Source organism: Nannospalax galili, unplaced genomic scaffold, assembly GCF_000622305.1.
Source record: "Nannospalax galili isolate Female #2095 unplaced genomic scaffold, S.galili_v1.0 scaffold469, whole genome shotgun sequence".
Classification (NCBI taxonomy): domain Eukaryota; kingdom Metazoa; phylum Chordata; class Mammalia; order Rodentia; family Spalacidae; genus Nannospalax; species Nannospalax galili.
This window is the reverse complement of record NW_008359443.1, coordinates 1275845-1292925: the sequence shown is the minus strand read 5'-3', so window position 1 is coordinate 1292925 and position 17081 is coordinate 1275845. Positions and strand designations below refer to the sequence as shown.

Sequence of the window (17081 nt, the reverse complement as noted above, 5' to 3'; positions counted from 1 at the left end):
CCTCTGAACCTTCTTTCTTATAAACACAGCTCTTACCAAACATGGCACCCACCTAGATTGTCTAGGGAAGAAATTCTCAGAGCATTTTAACAGAGAAAACAGTGACTGTGAGAATGGCCACACCACCGCCTTCCTGAATAACACAGGACACTCACTGTCCACTCTCTGCTCTAAAGAGAGGAATGGGGGTGTTGATGACAGGCCTATCACAAGAAGCAAGAAGTCAGCTCTGTCCAAGGAAATCCACAGCGTATCTGGTTGTCCAAGGTTTTTATCAGCCTGAGACGGAAGCCCTGGGCAAACACTACTGTCTCCTGCTTTTACAGGGACCTGCCTACTTGCCTACTGAAAGTCAAATTAGTACATCGATAGAGAAGCAGAATAGTAATAAACAGCCACCACCCTTCTCTTTGCATCTGGGAAGCTAGTAAATCAAACCCCCGTGTTGCCAAGGCGAGACCGAAGCAAGATGAAGGCCAATAAAGTCAAATTAGTACATCGATAGAGAAGCAGAATAGTAATAAACAGCCACCGCCCTTCTCTTTGCATCTGGGAAGCTAGTAAATCAAACCCCTGTGTTGCCAAGGCGAGACCGAAGCAAGATGAAGGCCAATAAAGCAGCCCAAGGCTCAGCGAGAGAGAAAGAGAAGCTTGAATTGTTCTTTCCACCCACAGTGAGCTGCTCCTAGCGTCCTGGAATTGATACTGCTTAAAACAGAGAAATTAGCCTAAAATTAGAAATGACCATCTTCACCAGGCGTGGTGGCGCACACCTATAATCCCAGCACTCGGGAGGCAGAGGCAGGTGGATCTCTGTGAGTTCAAGGCCAGCCTGGTCTACATAGTGAGTTCTAGGCCAGCGGGGGTCATGGGGAGACCCTGTCACATAAAGACCAAAGGGAGGGAAAAAAGAGAAAGAAAAGACCATCTTTAATGACGCACATTCTGCTAGAGACATCTAAAGGAAACACACCAGTGGCCCTCACACCTCTGCCTCCAAGTGAGTGCCAACTACAGGCTTCCAGGTGTGTCCAACCTTTGTCCAATGGGCCTCAAGGAGCCATGTTCTACAGAGACAGCTATGAATTCAGCCCAACATAAAATCACAAACTTACTTATAACACTAAGGGGTTTTTCGTTGTTGTTTTTTGTTTTGTGTTTCTTTTTCATAACTTGGTTATGCAGTCTATGAATGAGAATTGTGTAGGTAAATAACAGTGTCTTCTCACAACGTCAAAAGGTTGGCCATCCCTGGAAGCTCACAGCCTGAAGCTGTCTGCAATGTTACGTTTGCTCCCGTGGCCTTCCAGGTTATCTGGAGAAGGGGGATCTGGAAGACTGTCCTCCCTGAGTCTGGAGTACTCAATCAGTAATCTGGTCCTCTTGAAAAACAGAGGTGGACACTGCACACACTGGCTGGATTCTGTTAACTGACTACAAGCTCACCAGGGCGGTCATGTCAAGTGGAAGTCTGGTCTGTGTTTCCACTGCATGCACGGTGACTGGCCGAGTGTTTAACCAGGGGAAGTGTCGCGGGCAGCAGGGATCTCCGGACTGGCCCCCCGGTGCTGCACAGCCAAGGCGCTGGCCATGACCTGTTCTTGGAAACTCTCTTCTCAGGTCTACTTTGGACTATGTAAGAATGGGCTCTTCACTAGTATCCACATCTTTAAACTGCTGTAAAGATTAAGGAATATAACCCACATAAAATGCCTGCACATACAAAGACTGTGGCAAAGATTCTGTTTTGCACCAAAGCCCCCAACAGTGCTCCACTGTCGCCACTGAGGTTACAGAGCTCCACCATTTGAAATGGAAATCAAAGCAAGTATTAGAGAAAATAGGTCTTAGTTTATACAGGATTCTAATTAAAGCATATACACCATATGAACAAAACCCAAAATACTAGCCAGGCATGGTGGTCCACATCTTTATCCCAGCATTCGGGAAGCAGAGACAGGCAGATCTCTGTGAGACAGAGGTCAGCCAGGTCTGCGTAGCTAGTTCCAGGCCAGCTGGGGCTACAGGGAGACCCTCCCTAAATTAAAAAAAAAAAAAGAAAGAAAAAGGAAAGAAAATATTTTCAACATAAAGAAAGTCTATCTAGTAAAAGCTGCATTTTACAATGCTCGTGGTTTATTGGGAAAATGTAAGATTAATATGTAATTTTTTTAGCAGCTCTTGCTTTCATTTTTTTCAAACACAGGTTTCTTTGGAAAACAATCATCTTGACTAAAATACTCCAAACTGCTCTGCTAAAACCCAACCATCCCCTGGAATTCCTGCATGTGTTCATTCCTGTTAGCAGCACACATTACATAAGCCAAGTCGCCGCTCTGGAAGCAATGCTCTGTCTCCACAGCAAGTCGGAGTTAATATCCAAATGTTTGCTTTGTGGGGGAGTCACTGCCCTGCACAGGAGCAGCCCCATTCTCACCTTGTCCTCACTTTGACTCACTTTCACTTTGGGGTTGAGGGGAAAGCGTGTCTTGCCTGGAGCTACGTCTGGTCCTTGGGTCTGTTCTTCGCATTTCCGCCCCACCAGCCACTGGAGCTCACCCATGGTAAGGGGCTGCAAGCCAGTGAAGCTTGGACTAGTGGCAGCTCCAGCAGCTCCCACATGGGATCTAAAGGATTTTCCATCAACCACCTGAAACTCTGTCTTTACTGCTCCACATCAGGTGAAAGATTCTGAGCATTAGACATGAAGGCAAAAATTCTAACTCTTATTTCTCTCCCAGGTTAACCACCTATCTCTTTAGATCTGTCTCTAGGCAAAACTAAAAAAAAAAAAAAAAAAAAAAAAAAAAAAAAAAAGGTCTCAAATAATGAGCTAGGACAAAACATGGTCACTTGCAGATTCAGGCACGGAGAGGGGTTGACTGAGCATGGTCCAGGTACCCAACAGTCTTCCTAAACCATCGCCACTAGCGGCAAACAGATGATCCCTTAAGTGCCAGCGCTGATCAGGGCAGTGAGAAGGAGCCTTGTTTGTCTCTTGAGTCACATATAAGTTGAATGCTGTAGTCGCACACCGCTGAGTCTCACGTCCACCTCTCAGGGTTCGGGCTCTGCTAAACGTGCCTGGAGCAGGCTGTGTGGACACAACTTTGTTTACCCAGCCAGCCAAAGGCTGCACTGCAGGAGCCAGTCTAGCTCACTGCGGCGGGGCTCACAAGGTAGACTTTGAGCTCTAGGGCTGGCCTCAATGGCCAGTCTGTTTGGTCTCCTCAGACATCTCAATGTGGCATGTCAACCCAGCTGCCAAGCTAGGCAGGGCGCTCATTCCCCCGACATTTCTTCTTTCTGATCTGGGAACTTCTCTTCAAATGATGCTCTCTATAAGTCACCAGAGATACCTCCAGGAAGTGCCTGGCTCCCCGCTGACCACTCCCCCCACCCCACATCACAGCTACTGCCAACACTACAAAGCAAGTCCAGGTTATGTGCTGCCATTGAAAAAATAGAAAAGCCAGAGAGAGGGAAAGAGACTTTCTTCACCCTTTAGCAGGCTCTCCGGAGGCTAAGGGAATGTCTGGGACATGAAGTATGAAGTCATAAGCTCATGCTGCAATCCTGAAACACAGTGGTGGATTATTTTATGCAAGTGAGGGAGAGCAATGCCACGAATATCAGTGACAGCTTCTGAGTTGGAAGTTTCCCTTTGACATAAAGGGGAAGTAGAGTTGCAGGCCCCCTCACGAGTCACGTTAAGCCCACACTGGGAAAAACCCATTCTGCTGCTTATCTGAGATCAAAGTTGACCAGACAGCTTGAGAACTGGCGATCTGGTTCATCTCCACTGCCAGTGTGATTAGAATTAGAATCACCTAGACACACCTTTGGATGCGTCTTTGAGGGTGTTTCCAGAGAAGTTTAACTGAACAGGAAAAACTCATCCTGAATGTGCGTGATACCATCCCACTAGCTGGACTCGCAGACGGAAAAGAGGAAAATCAGCTGGGTGCGGGTGTTCCCCTTCTTTGCTTCCTGGTTTGCAGAGATGTAAGGAATGAGTTCCAGCCAGGCCTTCTGGCCCATGAACTCCTCTAGTCCTTCCCACCCAGCCACAACAGACACTACCCTCTCAAACTGTGAGCTGAAATAAAATTGTTCCTCCTGTATGTCCTGTATGTCACATTCTGTCAGGAACTTGGTGACAGCAACCAGAAAAATAACTAGTTACACCCACTGGTATGAGATGTGCCAGAGTGGGAGTGAGTGGCCAGTCAGTCAGCACCCTCCCGAAAGGTGTACAGCCTGGTGTGTGCCTGCACTAGGCCCTGGAGTCCCCCAGAGAAACAAACTCATTCCATTCAGAAACAAACACCGGGTGAGGATGACATCCAAGGATGACATCCAGTTACGGCAGGGCCACCTGTCTCCCAAGTCTGGGCACTTCCTGCACAGGCCCAGCAACATCAGTGGCCACTCCCACATTCTCTCCTGAGGTTCCATGACCACCTGCCTCAAACACACACCCTGTTCCGCAGCTGTCTAACCGATCACTGAACCCTATCAAGTTTATTTCTCTGTCCCTCTTAGGCGATGTTTCTCTGCTCCTGCCATCTGGAGCTTTACCGCCCTCACCAGTTCATCTCTGAAATACCGAAACCGTGAAAGGCCTTGTGGGCCCCCAGTCCCCTGGTCAGTCAGTCACTAATCAACTTCCTGCTTAAAAACACCACACGGGAGGGTGGAGAGACAGCTTGGAGTTAAGAGCAGATACTGCTCTTCTACAGGACCTGAGTTTAATTCCCCAAACCCACACGGGGCAGCTTACAACCACCTGTAACTGTAGCTCTGAGGATCTGAGGTAATACACACACAGACACACACATATAAACATGAATGAAAATAAATCTTAAACAAACTTCCCAGTTGCTCACGGATGAACCCTAAACTTGGAGTGCAGGCCAGGGCCTTCACCGCTGTTCTCAGCTTCCCCATCCAAACCCGTCTTTTGCCCTATCTTTCCACTCCTCGCCTCCTGGGCTCTGCATCTCTGCCCCTCGTTCCAGACACATTGTGGGGTCTTCCTGCCTGTGGAGATGGCACTCCCTCCGCAGAGCACCTCCTGCCACATCACCTCTACCTTCAACCTTTGAGGCCCAAGTCAGCATCCCATCATCTAGGAAGCTCTCACTGAGGCTGTGAGCCCTTCCAGTGACTGCTAGCGTAGCACATCCTGCCTACTTTGTCCTGAACAGCACACTGAATGGCAGTGTTGTGTTCTGTTGCTGGTTTCCCCAGAGATGCTGCTTCAAGGACCTCAGGGGCAGGGACCATATTCATGCCTGTGAACTTGGTCCAAGGCTACACAGAGGACATGCTCAGTGTTGCTGAATCCAGGGATCCATCGATCCATCTGAAGAAACACACCAGAAGGGGAATTAGGATGAAAGAACAGCTGTTGGTCAGGATGCTTCCAGCTAGCCCCGGCCACCCCAGCTGTAAGGTCTGAGTTTATGCCATGTGTATGCAGGTGTGCACAGAGGCCAGAAGAGGGAGTCCGGTCCCTGCAGCTGGAGTTACAGGTGCCACCTGGAAACCAAACTCCTCTGTAAGTGGCAGCAAGCACTCTTAATCACTGAGCCATCTCTCTAGCCCCCAGGGCATTTTCCTTAAAAATCTGTGATGAGGCCAGGCACAGTGGTGCATGTTTGTAATTCCAGTATTTGAGAGGCAGAGGCAAGAGGATCATGAGTTCAAGGCCAGTACAGGCTACATAGTGAGACCCTGTGTCAAGAAACAAAGGATCAGGGGAGGAAGAAAGGGAGGGAGGGATGGAGGGAGGGAGGGATGGAGGGAGGAAGTGAGGGAGGGAGGAAGATCAACTAATACAATTAATACAATAAAGAGAGACTGAAAAACCACTTTGGGGATCTGGAGAGATGGTTCAGTGGTTCAGAGCATGGGCTGTTCTTGCAGAGGACCCAAGTTGGTTCACAGCACCCACATGGTGGCTAACAAGCATCTGTAACTCCAGTTCCAGGGAATCTGATGCCCTCTTCTGGCCTCCAAAGGCATTGCACAACATGGGTGCACTTATATACATACAGGAAAACACCCACACACATAAAACAAAAATAATAAACAAAATATCTCAAAATAAATGAATGACCCCTTTGGGCTGGGGAGATGGCTCAGGGGGTTAAAGTGCTTGCCTGCAAGCACAAGGTCCTGAGTTCAATCCTCAGAACCCAGTACAAACAACTGGGAGTGAGGGCTGAAGGTGGCTCAGTGGCTAAGAGGCCTTGCAGAGGACGCAGACTCAGTTCCCAGTACCCACACGGCAGCCAACAACCACTCATAACTCCAGTTCCAGGAGATCCGACACCCTCTTCTGGCCTCCACAGGCATCGCACCATAGGAGCACACTTACAGGCATGCAGGCAAAACATTCATACACGTAAAATAAAAAATAAATAATAAAATCGTTTTAACGCTGGATGTGGTGGCACACACATGTGCTGGGAAGGCAGAGACAGGCAGATCCTTGGGCTCGGTAGCCGGCTAGCTTAGCTTAACTTGGTGAGTTCACGAGAGACCCTGTCTTGGGGGGGAGGGGAGAAAAAGGTAGATCATACCCAAGGAACAGCATTCAGGACACTCAAGGTTGTTCTCTGGTTTCCATGTGTACCCACACATCTGTATGTGAACCCACACACATGCAACAGCATGCACATAAACAGGCGCGCACACATACAGACACACACATGCACACACAAACACGCACATGCACACACATACGCACAAGTGCACGCGTACACACACACACACACACACACACACTGCTCCTTTCAGGCCAATGAACAGAACCTCCTTTCTCCATGTTCCATGCCCAGAATGAAGGAAATTCCCAGTTGCTCATTTCTCCCTTCAAACCTGGGCCCCAAAGTGGCTCATGAAATGCTATGGACAAGATCAACGTTTTGATAAAAAGCCAACATCCCTCAAAAGGAGCAAAGCACTAAACACAGCTGAGTTCTGCAAAGCTGAGCTGATAGTCACCTGGTGACCCCGTACTCCGGGGGCGGCTGGTACCTCAGGACGGCCACTTCTGTTCTCGCAGGCTGAGGTGCCGGGTAAGGCTTCACCATCTCGTGCAGAACTCCAGGGTGCTGGTCGCTGTAGTAAAGTCCATGGTCTTGATTCTTGCTGACTGGGGACATCATTGGCTTGGCCTTGAAGGGGTACTCGGGTGGAGGACCACGAGGGTCCAGTGCTTTACAGGCAGGCTGGGCTGGGGAGGGTCCCCCTCCAGCTTTGAAGCCCTTCCCATTTCCCGGGCCGGGGAGGTGTTGCTTAGCCCCATTCCTCTCCAGTGACAGCTGCATGATCCTCTCGCTAAGGGAGCGAACGTGGCCCTGCTTGAGTTCTTTCAGGGCCTCATCCTTGTGCGCCTGTCCACTGTTGGCCCGGTTCACTGTGGGCCTCCCTTCAGTGCGAGACTTCTGACTGGTGCCCCCAGCCATGTAGTAGCTGTGGCCCAGAGGCCCCTGTCCCTGCTGCTGTGGGGGCTGCTGCTGCTGTTGTTGTTGCTGCTGCTGCTGCTGCTGCTGGCCCCTGAAGAACTGCGACTGAGCTTTGGCCTCCTCGTAGGTGGGCAGCTCCTCATTGTTCTGTTGGGGCTGCGTGGACCGGACCTGCTTCTCCATCACCGTACCGTCCCCCTGGTGTTCTTGACCCTGCGGTTCTTGGCGAGCTGACTGGTAGACCATTTGTGGGTCTTCTTGAGTGAGGGTTTCTGTGGAAGAAAAGTTGTTGGTGGCGTGGGCTGGCCCTGCACTCCCTGTGGCCTGGTGCTGAATGGCCAGCAAGTTCATGTTCTCGGTCGGGGTGCCATAGCGCAGTTGTTCCTGGATCAGCCGCTGTAACACTGTTCCAGCTGCCGCATCCTCAGAACCTCTCATGTCCACCTCTGAGGGCCTCAGGAAGTTTGGGGAGTGGAAGGTAGAGAGAGGGTCCTCCACTGAAAGACAAACAGGAAAGTGCTATCAGCCTGCCATCCCCAGGAGGCATACTCTGTGAGTGACGAACAACTGACATTCTAATTATAGCAGCATGCACAGACCAGGTTCCAAATGTGCTGTCACCTCTCGGACAGACGCTTCCCTGATCCTCAGGGGCCTGCTCCACCTTTCCACGCCTCCCTTTCCTAATTTGGTCAGTGTCAAAGAAACTGACCCAAGTCTTCCTATTGTTAAAAAAAAAAATACCAAAACATAAAGAAAGCACCCTCTTGTGGTCCTCTGACAGAGCTCTATCACCCTCCATTTTCCCTAGCTGTCCTCAGAAGGTGTCCTAGTTTGTCTCTCCATTGCTGTGACAAAACACTCTGACCACTACCAACTTGGGGAGGAAAGGGTTTATTACGCTTACATCTCCCGGGTCACAGGTCATCAGGGAGCCCAAGGTAGGAACTCAGGGCAGGAACCCAGAGGCAGGAGCTGGAGCACAGGCCATGGAGGAATGCTGCTTACTGGCTTGCTCCCCTGGCCCCTGCTCAGCCTGCTTTCTTATACAACACAGGCCCACCTGCCCAGGGGTGACACCACTCACAGTGGGCTGGGCCCTCCCACATCACTCAACAATCAGGAAGATGCCCTCAGACATGGCCGCAGGCCAGACCTATGGAGGAAATTCCCCAATTGAGGCTCCCTCAACCCAGGTGTGTCAAGTTGACACTGAAGCATCTGGCACAGAAGGTGACCCGAATCTTTGTCCCCATGCTCCAAACACTCTACCCCCTGCTCTGATTAGTAACGAAATCCACTGAGAGCTTTCTGGCTCTGGAACCTTTCTAGAGCATTCAACCTAACTGTTCACCATTTGAAACGGCGTCCCAGTTTAGCATCCTCCTGCTTCAGTACCACCCTCCCTGGCATCCTTCTCTCCACCTGCCTCTTCTGGTCTGCATGTCCCCAGCTCCGGCTGAGGCCTCTTCTGCCCCCACTCAACGGAGCTTCTACCCTTGTCTTCAGCTCCTGTCTGCAGCGGCAGCACACAGCGCTTACAGGCCTTGACCCTCAATGCTCCTTCCTCTCCCCAGCTGTTACCCACCCCAGTCCCTCACCCTCTGTCTTGTGGGTCCTCTCATTCTTACTTTGACCTTTCGCTTAGGTGGCAGAATCAGAAGCAAGCCCTGGTTTCCGCACTGTTGCACTCTCCAGTTTTCTGCCATACTCTCGGCCTCCCCAGCACTGGCCATCCTAACCAGTTGAACGGCCTCCCGTAAACGCCCTTGCTTCTGACTTCCCTCCAATTCACTCGGTATCTACCATTTCCTCCTGTACTAGAATTCATGCCAGATGTGCCAGTGCACACCTGTAATCCTAGCACTCAGGAGACAGAGGCAGGAGGATTGCCTCAAGTTTGAGGTTAGCCTAGTTACGTAGTGAGTTCCAGGACAGCCAGTGCTACACAGTGACACTGCCCAAAATAATAAAAAACAAACAATAAAAATTGTAATAAGCAATGAACAGCCCAAGGAAAGAGAGGCCGGGACGGAGTCTACCAGCCCCTCATTCACTTGACAAGCCTGTGTTGTGAAGCTATTATATTACAGCCAGTTGCTACCTGGTAGAGTCATGAGACTACAGGGGGCAGAGCATTTATCTTCAGAGTAATAGATCCACAAGGCTTACTAGAACAGGTATCTTTAAATAAGAATAAAAATGTAAATAAAGTAAGATAAAAATGTAATTGCAATAGAAATCACTTATGTGGATAGATAATAAAACAATGGGTCTCAGCCAGGTGCAGTGGTGCAGGCCTTTAATCTCAGCAGAAAGGCCTCTTTCTGGGCAGGTCTCTGTGAGCCTGGGGCCAGCTGGGGCCATGTAGCAAGACTCTGTCTCAGAAAGGGGGGATGGGGTCTCAAGTGGCAGGAAAAGGGGGAGAGAGAGAGAGAGAGAAAGAGAGAGAGAGAGAATGCAATGCACAGAGCAAGAGCCAGGGGATGCTTCCTATGGGGAGGACACTTCCTACGGGGGGGACACTTCCTGCGGGGGCACCTTCCTACAGTGAGACCCTTCCTTAGGGGGACCCTTCCTCCGGGGGGACCTTTCCTATGGGAAGACCCTTCCTTTCTACAGTGGTCTCACTACTCTCAAGAGCCCTCAGACACAGACAGGAAGTTAGGAAGGAACACATCCCTTCCTAACTACAGCTTTGAATTTCTTTTCGACTTCTGAGCTACTTGCAAAAACAAACAAGCAAACAATGAAAGCAGAGACAGAAAAGGAAGTGAGGGATTTGAGCAAAGGTAAGAAGAGGACTTAGAGTTTGAGTAAGAAAGACTTGGAGACAGGATGATTTAATTTTGAAGTTCCTGCATGATTCTCCTAAAGGGAATTACATGGTGAGATATAACAGTCTTTGTGTGTGTGTGTGTGTGTGTGTGTGTGTGTGTGCGTGCACATGTGTTCACATGTGCAAATATATGTGGAGGCCACAAGAAAACCTCAGTGTGGTTCCTCAAGGGCCATCTACCTTGTTTATTTAAGATTATCTTTTCTTCATTCTTTGGCAATTTCATACATGTAGCGATATTTCATACATGTAGAGATTTCATACATGTACAGAATGCATCTTGATTCTATCCACCCTCTCTCCCCCCAGGCACCCCAACATGTCCCCCTCCTCCCTTCATGTCCTCTCAGTGTTTTGTAACCCACTGAGTCCAGTTAACACTGCTGCTGGGTTGCTGACTGATCGTGTTGGCTTGATCTAGTGCAGGTAACCACAGCTGCTGTGAGTCCAGGAGTGCCATGGCCAGGTCATGACCAGAAGACAGCAGCTCACAGCACTCCTCCCCACCCTCCGGCTCTTACATTCCCCCCATCCCCTCTTCTGTGATGGTCTCTGAGCTTTGGGAGGAGAGACTTTGTTTTATTTTGTTTTGAGACAAATTCTCTCACTGGGACCTGGGGCTCGATCATTAACCTGGTTGGCCAGGGAGCCCCAGGGATCCACCTGTCTCCACTTCCCCAGTGTAGGGATTACAAGCGTGTACCACCATGCCCACCTTTTTTACACTCTGGGGATCCAACTCAAGTCCTAATGCTTGCATGGCAAGCACTTCACCAACTGGGCAATTTTCCGAGCCCAAAACAGTCTTAATACCATGGTACAATATGAATAAGCTAAGACTCTGAGTAGAAACAATTCTTAATCCTAGATGCTGACTTTTAAGCAAGGATGGAGAACAGAGAGAAGTGTGAATGACAGAAGCTCCTCCTTTATCCTTGGGGAAGCGTTCAAGGCCCCCAGGGGATTCCTGAAACCAAGGGCCTTGAAGGCCTCTTTGCACACACACTCCCAAGATAAAGTCTGCCTTGCAATTACAAATACAATAGTTAATAATAAAACAGAACCATCATGGCAATATAAAGGTGTTTAAGACTTATGAAGTGCTTATTTCTAGTATCTTTCAATTCGAATTTTCAGACTGCAGCTGACTTTGGCTAATGAAAGCGTAGAAAGTGAAATCACAGCTGGGGGTAGGGGGTTGCTACGTGCAGAAGTACTAAAGATGAGAGCTGTGAGGCCCTCTGTGTTCCGAACACACGTGCCCTTGAAGGACTTACCACCTTTCCCTCTTAGGCCACCGCTTGCCTCTAAAGTCAAAGCTGACGCTTCATGCCTCCCAGAGTAGAGCTGGAAGTCTTGGTAAAAGTAGGCAGCGTCTTCTAGAACCTGCGCAGGACTGCTGGGGCTGTAACACACAGGAGGGGGAGCTGGGGGAAAGAAAGTAAAGTGAGTGCATGTTAGAGTCAGTCAAGTGCCCCCTCCTTCCTGCATGACTCACATGTGCCCAGATTCTTCTCCCACAGGGTAACTCACACTGAGAGCTCAGCCTTTTTCATTCATAAAATTCCAAAGCTTCTTTCAGAATTATCACAAGTCCAGTGCCTGCCATGTTGACTTCTGAGGTCAACATAACCCTCTTTAAGACACAATGAGTGTGGACACAGAAGCTGTCACCCAGCAGCAGCACCCCCAAAAGTCAGAGCCTCTGTGGAACCGGAAGAGGCAGGAGGTTTGAAATATGAAGGGAGGGACATAAGGGAAGGAGACGGAGGGGTCAGACAAGGAAAGAAAACGGGGACAGCAGCTGTCTCAGACATAAACGGCACAGAGAGGGCGGCTGCTTTGCCAGATCTGTGTCGGCAAGGGCATGTCCCAGGCTGGCCACAGCCAGTTCCCACCCGACGGGAGTTTTCGCAGGTGCAGCACAGGGTCAGGGTTCTGGGACTCGGCCAAGCACCGGTCTTTCAGCTCGTTCATCTGTCCCACATAAACCCAAACATGGCTCCTGTCTGGTTAAACTCCACACTGCACTGGGCCCCACAGCTACCCAACATGAGAGTCTACTTCAGGGCACTGATACCGCACCTGCCACGTCCTGGGAATGGCTAGCAGATAGACGCTTTCCCTCTCGCTCTGGTATCTCTGTGTGGGAGGTGAGATTAAAGTGCTGGGAAATTTTTTTTCCAAAAGTTTATTCTGTAGGGTCGTGTTATTTTATTAAAATCTTGCCTGAAAGTTAATTCCTAGGTTTCACACAAAACCAGAGCTACTAGTAAGTGATTCTTTCGCCAAGGGCCCTAGACAAGAACGTGCCCGCCTTCTTCCTGATGCTCTCACATGCGAAATGGCATTTGCCTGTGTGTTCAGCCCATCAAAGGCACATCTCACCCAGAGAGACAAAATTATGATCTCCACAGTTAGAATACTTATCTTGTGAATTTAAAATAAAGGTACTTGGGACGCTCACCTTAGAGATGAACACACACTGGGTATGAAGGGCATACTGTCTAGTGCATGTCCAGTGCCCGGGCCTCCTCTTCCCAGCACGCTGCAGGGGTTGCTCCCAAAAGAAGCTCAGCTCCTTTCTGGGCCTCTTGTACCCCTGTAAAGCTGAGAGTCTGGTGCTAGAGCTAGAAATCCCACATGGCCTAGATCCAAAGCCAAATCCAACTTCTGCCTGAAGGCAGGTACAGTCTGGAGAGGAACAAGGTACAAGCTTTCTGAACATTTGCAAGCAGGGAGACTTTTTCAAGTCCAATACCCAGGCCCAGGTCAGACCAGTTCAGGCAGCATCTCTGCGGGTACAGCCCAGGCAACTATATCGTGTGTGTGTGTGTGTGTGTGTGTGTGTGTGTGTGTGTGTGTGTTGCTGAGGACTGAACCCCGGATTTCTCACATAGTAGGCAAGCACTCTACCACTGAGCTATAGCTATTTTTCAGTCTTTAGATCTCTTTTATTTTGATCAGGGTCTTACTAAGTTATCCAGGCTGATCTTGAACTCAGCTTCGTCGTTCAGGAAGTCTTGAACCTTCAATCTTCCTGCCTCAGCCTCTCCAGTAACTGGGATTACAGGCATGTACCAAAAGTCTTCAATGTGTAGCCAGTGTTGGGCAGCCCAAAGGTACAGGGAAATCAGGGCCCATCACAAAACAGCTTTGTCCGCCTTCAGTCCCAGATCTACCACCAAGTCAGAGGAAAAGGGGATCCAAAGGCTCATGTGTGCCACTCAAAGTGGTGTGTCTTCTTAAAAGAGAATTGGGTCAGGAGGGGCATGGGCTGCTCCTGAGCACAGGAGCAGAACAGGTCTGACCTGGGCCTGGATTTGACAACTTTTACATGACGTTACTACCTAGTCACATGACTAAGAGACCAAAATTCTAATACGATGATGTCATATATGTATATACAAATGTCTATAAAGGAGGGAGGGAAGGAGGAAGGGAGGGGGGGGGAGAGAGAGAGAGAGAGAGAGAGAGAGAGAGAGAGAGAGAGAATGCTCCCAGCACAGAGCTTACAACGGACCCTGCACATTAACCATCACAGACACTGCAGCGACCACTTCTCCACACCTTTCCTATAGCCTGCAGCTAAGAGCGGGCTGAAGAGCTCCACACCTCAGAAGGCACTTCTTGTTCACAGAAGACACCAACCCTTACCATGTTGCCCTCAGTGACATGAAAGACCTAATGTACATTAACACATGTGCGCGCACATGCACTTAATCCTGAGGACACAATGGCCACCTACATGTCTACATCACTCAAGACATCTTTCACACACACTCGGGGCTCATACATTCACTGACAGACATTCCTGCTGCTGCCACCACTCTGGTGCTGAAGAAAGGCAGGAGAGCCCAGAGAAGACAGAACACGCCCTGCAGGTAGACAGAGCCAGGCAGCCTCAACACCAGCAAGAGACAAGACTGGGTTATCCCAGCACTGACCCCACCTAAAGAGTCACTGGGTCTCAGTGTAACACCAGGAACCATGGTGGAGATGATGCTGTGGAGTCTGTATGGGATTCCTAGATAGGTAAAGTCTACAAGAACTTGTATCATCACACATGTGCTTAGCTGTCCTAGTTAGCTTTAACTGTCAATTTCAACCAGCCTAGAGTCATCTGAGGGAAGCCTCAATTGAGGAATTTCCTAGATCAGATTGACTTGAGGGCATGTCTGTGGAGGACTGTCTTCCCTGTTAATTGATGTAGGACAGGCCAGCCCACTGTGGGTGGCACATTCCCTAGGTCGGTCCTGGGCTATAAAAGAAAGCTAGCTGAGCCTGAGCCCCGGTGAGCCAGCCAGCAGTGTTCTTCCATGGCATCCGCTTCAAGATCCAACTCGAGTTCCTGCCCTGACTTCCCCCAAGGACAGGACTGTAACACCCCTTTCTCCCTGAAGATACTTTTGGTTAAAGTGTTTTATCACAGCAAGAGACAGGAAACTAGAACACTAGTCCTTCTGGTCTTCTTAGTCCATTAGCTACACAAGGAGCTTGTCTAGTGTGAATTCATTCTATTTTCTTAACCAAAATGCAGGGCAGAGGACAGGAAATGAGAACTTGGAAGGGGGGGGCGTCGGGTCCGGTCTGTTTTCTTTGCTGGCTTCCTAACCAGGAGTTGGAGCTCTGAGAAGCCAGAAACCTTCCAAACACCCCTGCCACCCAGAAGGCCCTGCAGAGCTTAGACCCAGGGACCCGCAAGGCCACCAGCATAGGGAGGGCAGCAGTACTCTGAGGGCTCGGGAGCTCAGTAGTGTCTGTACAGTGTTTCTGCATGCAGGAGGTGGGAGGTAGGGTGGGCTTCATCAGGACAGCTCCACACAAGGCCCTCTTGTCTCCATGGTGACCTACAGCTATCTAACTTCTTTCAAATCAGACCTTCACCGAGGATTCCCGCCCCCACAGGGTTAGGGCCAACTCATTGGAGAACAGGCCCAGGCCCAGGCCCCTGTGGGATGTGAGCTCCCTGGGGAGTTCTGCAGGGGAAGCACATGCAGCTCGCAATGCCCCTGCTTTGAAGGGAGGCAGGAATCTCCTTCATTGAGCTCAACAGAGGTTGACATTCTGCAATTATAGTGTGAGTTCAACCTTCCACCAAGATAAAGTTCCTTTACCTTTACAAAACCCGTGTGTCTTTCGCCAGCACAGAATCCTGCCTCCTCTCCCTGAGTTTGAACACTTTCACCTTCCTATGCTGAGCACTTCCCTCCACTAACTAACACACACACACACACACACACACACACACACACACACACACACAGAGCTTGTCCTTTACTCTCCTGCAGGCCATCCCCTTGCATGTAACCTTGTGGTCTATCACTTCAAGTCAGTCTTTGGTTTCCAAGCTGTCTGTGATCTTACCAATCCCCTCAGCATCCCAGCATCCTGTGCACACGTCACGTCATTCCCCAGTGTGGCCCTATAGCTTCACACACCCCCTCCAACTGCTTTAAATCCATCCCAGTAAATTTAACTCCTTGGTTTACTCCTCTGGCGTGCCTCCCCCTACATCAGCCTCAACCACCACAGCAATTATGACCAGAGGCACACAAAGTTACCACCTAAATATCAACGGTCCAGGCCTTTGCAGCAGGTCTTCAACCGAGGCTGCTGTCATTGCTCTTAGGAACCTGCATGCCCTTCGTAGACAGGCTGTGTACTTTCGAATCTCCGTAAGCAGTGCAAACAGTTGGGTGTGTGGTCTGACATCTGCTGACTGGCACAGAAAATAAGGCAGGATTCTTTGGAACAGCCTCAGCACCATGTAAAGGTTTAAAGAAAATGTCAAAGATCCCTCTTAGACCAGTTCTAGAAAATTCCTTGGACTCACTGTTCAGTTCCATAAAGTACAGGGATACTTCCTGTCCCCTCTGTAGCTAATACTGGTGCTTCGGGGTCTGTAAGCCAGAGGCCCATTCCTCTAAGATGCCACTAACTCCAAGAAAATTGCCAGGTGCCAGCGAAGTGCCAATCTTCCTGCCAGCTATTGGGTGTCCACAACGCCCTGCACCCACAACGCCCTGCACCCACAAGCACTTTCACTGCCAGATTAGAATAACCGTCTCCAACTTTTTAACAGATTTCAAACTCAACAACACACTCCCTGGCTCCTATTTTACCTTCTGAAGGGTGACGGGATGTGCTGAGTACGTCACATACCTCATTGCTAAGCAAGCAGCCAAGCCTCCTGATTCAGGCACTGGAGGTTTTCTAGGGAGTGGAATACTGCACTCAGAGACACGGGCCCTGGAAACAATGGCGGGGGGACTGGGACCCAAGGGGGCTGAGAAGTAAGTGGCTAACAAGCCAAATCTCAGCACAGGCACCAGAGAGCAGGTGGGACACCAGGGAAGCATCATTCCTCACACAGCTGCACACAGCACATGCCTACACACCCGCACACAGCACATGCCTGCGCACAACACACACCTGAACACTGCACACCCACATACAATGCACACCTACCCACAGCACATGCCTACACACCCACACGCAGCACACACCTTCACACAACACATACCTGTACACCACACACCTTCACACAACACAGTTGCACACAGAACACACCTGCACACAGAACACACATGAACACTACACACCATACACAATGCACACCTACCCACAGCACACACCTGAACACTGCACACCCACATACAATGCACACCTACCCACAGCACACACCTGCACACAACACATACCTGTATACAACACACATCTTCACACGGCACAGTTGCACACAGAACACACCTGCACACAGC

At 49.9% G+C, this 17081-nt stretch overlaps 1 protein-coding gene across 4 annotated transcripts in view; it reads right to left on the bottom strand.

Moving 5' to 3' along the window:
• Window positions 1-17081, bottom strand: part of Amotl1 (angiomotin like 1) — a 111372-nt gene that overhangs the window by 74296 nt on the left and 19995 nt on the right. For all 4 annotated transcript variants that reach the window (XR_003847815.1, XM_008823125.3, XM_029558687.1 and 1 more), the window contains 2 exons: window positions 11595-11744; window positions 7015-7975 (listed from right to left, as the gene is read on the bottom strand). Coding sequence is in view for 3 of the 4 variants with exons in the window: in XM_008823125.3 (XP_008821347.1) it covers window positions 7015-7975; window positions 11595-11744 (1111 nt within the window). In the remaining variant the exon portion in view is untranslated. The remainder of the gene's footprint in view (window positions 1-7014; window positions 7976-11594; window positions 11745-17081) is intronic.